General features: G+C 32.3%; 1 protein-coding gene across 1 annotated transcript; it reads left to right on the forward strand.

Annotated features, from left to right (window-relative positions):
- The first annotated feature begins 1,753 nt into the window (after nt 1-1,753).
- LOC108031665 (piezo-type mechanosensitive ion channel component) lies at nt 1,754-2,995 on the forward strand. Its single transcript, XM_050888930.1, has 6 exons — nt 1,754-1,833; nt 1,893-2,154; nt 2,201-2,424; nt 2,480-2,606; nt 2,659-2,778; nt 2,855-2,995. The coding sequence occupies exons 1-6, from the start codon at nt 1,773-1,775 to the stop codon at nt 2,859-2,861; spliced, it is 801 nt and encodes a 266-aa protein (XP_050744887.1). The 5' UTR covers nt 1,754-1,772; the 3' UTR covers nt 2,862-2,995.
- Nucleotides 2,996-3,359: the final 364 nt, after the last annotated feature.

The following is a 3,359-nucleotide window of genomic DNA, read 5'->3' on the forward strand; positions in this document are numbered from 1 at the left end:
CCTTAAACACGTTAAATGACAGACAGCCAATTTCCTTGTACTTTATTCAACCCTGAGCGAATCCCAACAAAAAAAATAAAGTGGGCTCTCGTAGAAATTTCTCCTCCACTGTCACATCCGCAATTGAATATACGAGTATATTGACTTTGAAGTTTATTCAGAGATATAAGTTTTTTATTTCGTACTTAATTTCATTCATAAACTAAACATAAAAAAAAGTATGTATTAAAAAAAAATTGTTACATTATTAGTTGTAGGTCCTTTCGGTGAATCTTTTCTAATAGGTCTTTGCAAATTAAGGTAACTTTCGTGGAAAAGGATTGTAGGATTTGGATTTAGTACTTTTTGGTGGAAGACAAACAGTTGTCCAGACTAGCTCTGTACAGACTAGCTCTTGAACTGTAGTCATATCAACTTAATGTGTACTGTTATTACTTTTTTTCTAGGTTATAGTGTAATAGTTTTTATACCCGTTACTCGTAGAGGAAAAGGGTTTTCAAGATTCGTCGCAAAGTATGTAACAGGTAGAAGAGTTTCCGACTCCATAAAGTATATTCTATATATTCTTCATCAGGATAACTAACCGAGTCGATCTAGCCATGTTCGTCTGTCCGTCCGTCCGTTTGTCCGTATGGATGGATGCTGTGGTCTCGAAAACTATAAGAGCTAGAGCAGGTTCCTGAGCTTTTTTTTCAGCGGAGTGCCACGCTCACTTTAACGCTCACAATCCGCGAAAATCTGTAGCACCTACAGTTTTATGATATTTTATATATTTTTAAGCATTTTAAATTTAACTTGATAAAAATTGGACCACTCCACTCCAAAAGAATGAAATAATTTTTTTTAATATCTCTGAAGTCAGCAACAATCCTTTAAAATGTCACATGGTGAAAGGTATACAAACTTCGGCTTGCCGAAATTAACTTCCTTACTTGTTTTTACAAACTTTAAAAAACTAACTAAAAAATATTTTTTTTTTCGGCCAAACCCTGATAGACGTGCTTACTTTATTTTTCAATTAGTACACGTAAAAAAATTCAGGCAAATTAAAAATGTCAACTTAAAAAACTTTTCGGTTTGTAAAAGAACGGATGTGTCCTTGAAGCGTAACTCTATTTCTTTAGAATCGACAATCCATTAAGCAATCTTCTGTGTTAATGCTCCTCTTGCTTTGCGAAATATGTGATGCGCGCAATAATATATTCTATCTCCGATTAATAAACTAATTAAAATACCCTTTAAAAACAGTTTTTGGTTATATATATTTTAAATTCCTTAAAACACGTCTTGTCACTACCAATTACGCATAAACAGAAAAAGCTAAAAAAGATCATTGGATCTAAAAGGAGATTAGTGTTACCAAAAACGGTAGTGAGCAGAATACTTTTGCCTATACGATACTATCATTAATACGAAGTAATGTAATTTTCCAACATATATCTTCTTCTCCGTTTTGTTCTATTGCAATGAGTTATGGGTATCTGATAGTCGAGGCACTCGAGTAAATCGTTCTTCCTTGTATTCATTTTAATGTCTTTCTACCAACTGCTTGACAATAAGACCATTTTACATGCCCTGAAGTTTAACTTTAAAAACTTCGGTCACATTACAAAGAATACGATTTTTCGAATAGGAAAACTCTTATCCGATCTAAGTACTCATCTTTGTTACTCAGCTACATACGCATTTACGTTTTCTGTTCAGCACTGAGCTCTTTTATTTTGAAGATAGCCATTGCTTAACTGTCATTAAACTTTATAAGTTGTACAAATATGGCTGATACGATGCTATTTATTTTAGTCCGCCTAATATTGCCATTTACATTAATAATAGGTAAGCCTTTTATTGATTTAAATTATTCAAAATGATGGATACTATTATTTATTTTGCAGTGTCATTGGTGCGACCGGTTGGAATATCTTATTTGTATCTTATTTTGTTCTTTGTATTACCTTGGATTTTGCAACCTAAAAGTTTGAAGCAAAAATCGATTTTGAACGTCTTTCTTATATTTCTTTGTGCTATAGGTACGCTTTGCCTTATTGGACACCTCTTAATTAACTTGATAAATCTATTTTTTATTGACTTGAGCTATAAAAGGTCAATTACGTTTGTTTTACGACGAATTGGGTTCTTATATTTTAAAGGACTGAGGTAACATTAAAATCAATCCTATATAAAAGTTAACCGTTTATTTTAGTTTTAGTTCTATTGCGCACTGGATACTTCCTGATGTTTTTATTCTTTTGGAAACAATTGTCTATTTAATTTATTCTAAAATTTACTACAATAGGCAAAAGAAACTGTTCCTTGATGACAACTATGATCTCAATAAAGAAAGTCAAGAGCTTAAAGGTGCTTTGAAAGTTTCTGAGATCAATCGGCAGTTAATCCTTGTTTATATTCAATCTGTTTTAAAAACATGTGAGATTAAACAATCTAAAGTATTTAACCGTTTATATAATTTTTTGTTCCACAGCACCTTTTTTTTCTCTAATTGTGATTTACTTTGCTGCAACTTTAAGACCATCTTTGCCTGGAAGCCTATATTTTTTAATGTTTATCATAGCTGGCATGTATTGGGCACTTTATCGCCAACTGCAACGGTGAATATACCGCATTTCAATCAATTAAATTACTAATATTTTTTTATTTAAGGAGCATGTACTATCCTCTAATATTTTTGGTGGTTGCACTTATGGTACATGTAACCTGTTTATTTGCATTTCAATTATCAGTCATGCAACAACCCACTAATAGCAATACAATATGGACCAGGTAAGTGCTTTGAAGACTCTAAAAAACTTTAATATCCAAGGCATTATTCGGCTCATTCATGAACAATTTTTCTTAGACTATAGGATAATACGTAAGTGCGAGAAGGACAGACATACGAGTATATGTCATATATGACAGGTCTATAGCCAATTTCGAAATCTGAAGTTTCTATGCCCTGGCAGGTTGTTCCCGTTAGAAAACTGTATATATATAAAACTGATTACATAAATTTAAAGAAAATGTTACATTTCAATTTACTGCCATCTATGTTAACTAAACAGATCCGTCTCGTTGCGACTTGTATGCTTTCTGCGATATACATAAGACTTTGCCAATACTCTAGATTATGGGACTCACCACAGAAGCTCGCGAAAGAATAATCATCCGCATAACGTAAATTCTTAAAAAATCGCGGTCCATAGAGGGTAATTTCTGGTACTTAAAAAGAAAGATGAAAACTCGTATAGCATTCACAAATTAAACTCAAAGGCTTTGTAAAGAATATACTGCCGCAGGCAATAAAATTAAAAATATTGCAAGCATATTTTAGCAACAAAAATTTTGAATTTTTCTTAATGGTG

The sequence above is a fragment of the Drosophila biarmipes genome, chromosome 3R (genome assembly GCF_025231255.1).
Source record: "Drosophila biarmipes strain raj3 chromosome 3R, RU_DBia_V1.1, whole genome shotgun sequence".
NCBI lineage: Eukaryota > Metazoa > Arthropoda > Insecta > Diptera > Drosophilidae > Drosophila > Drosophila biarmipes.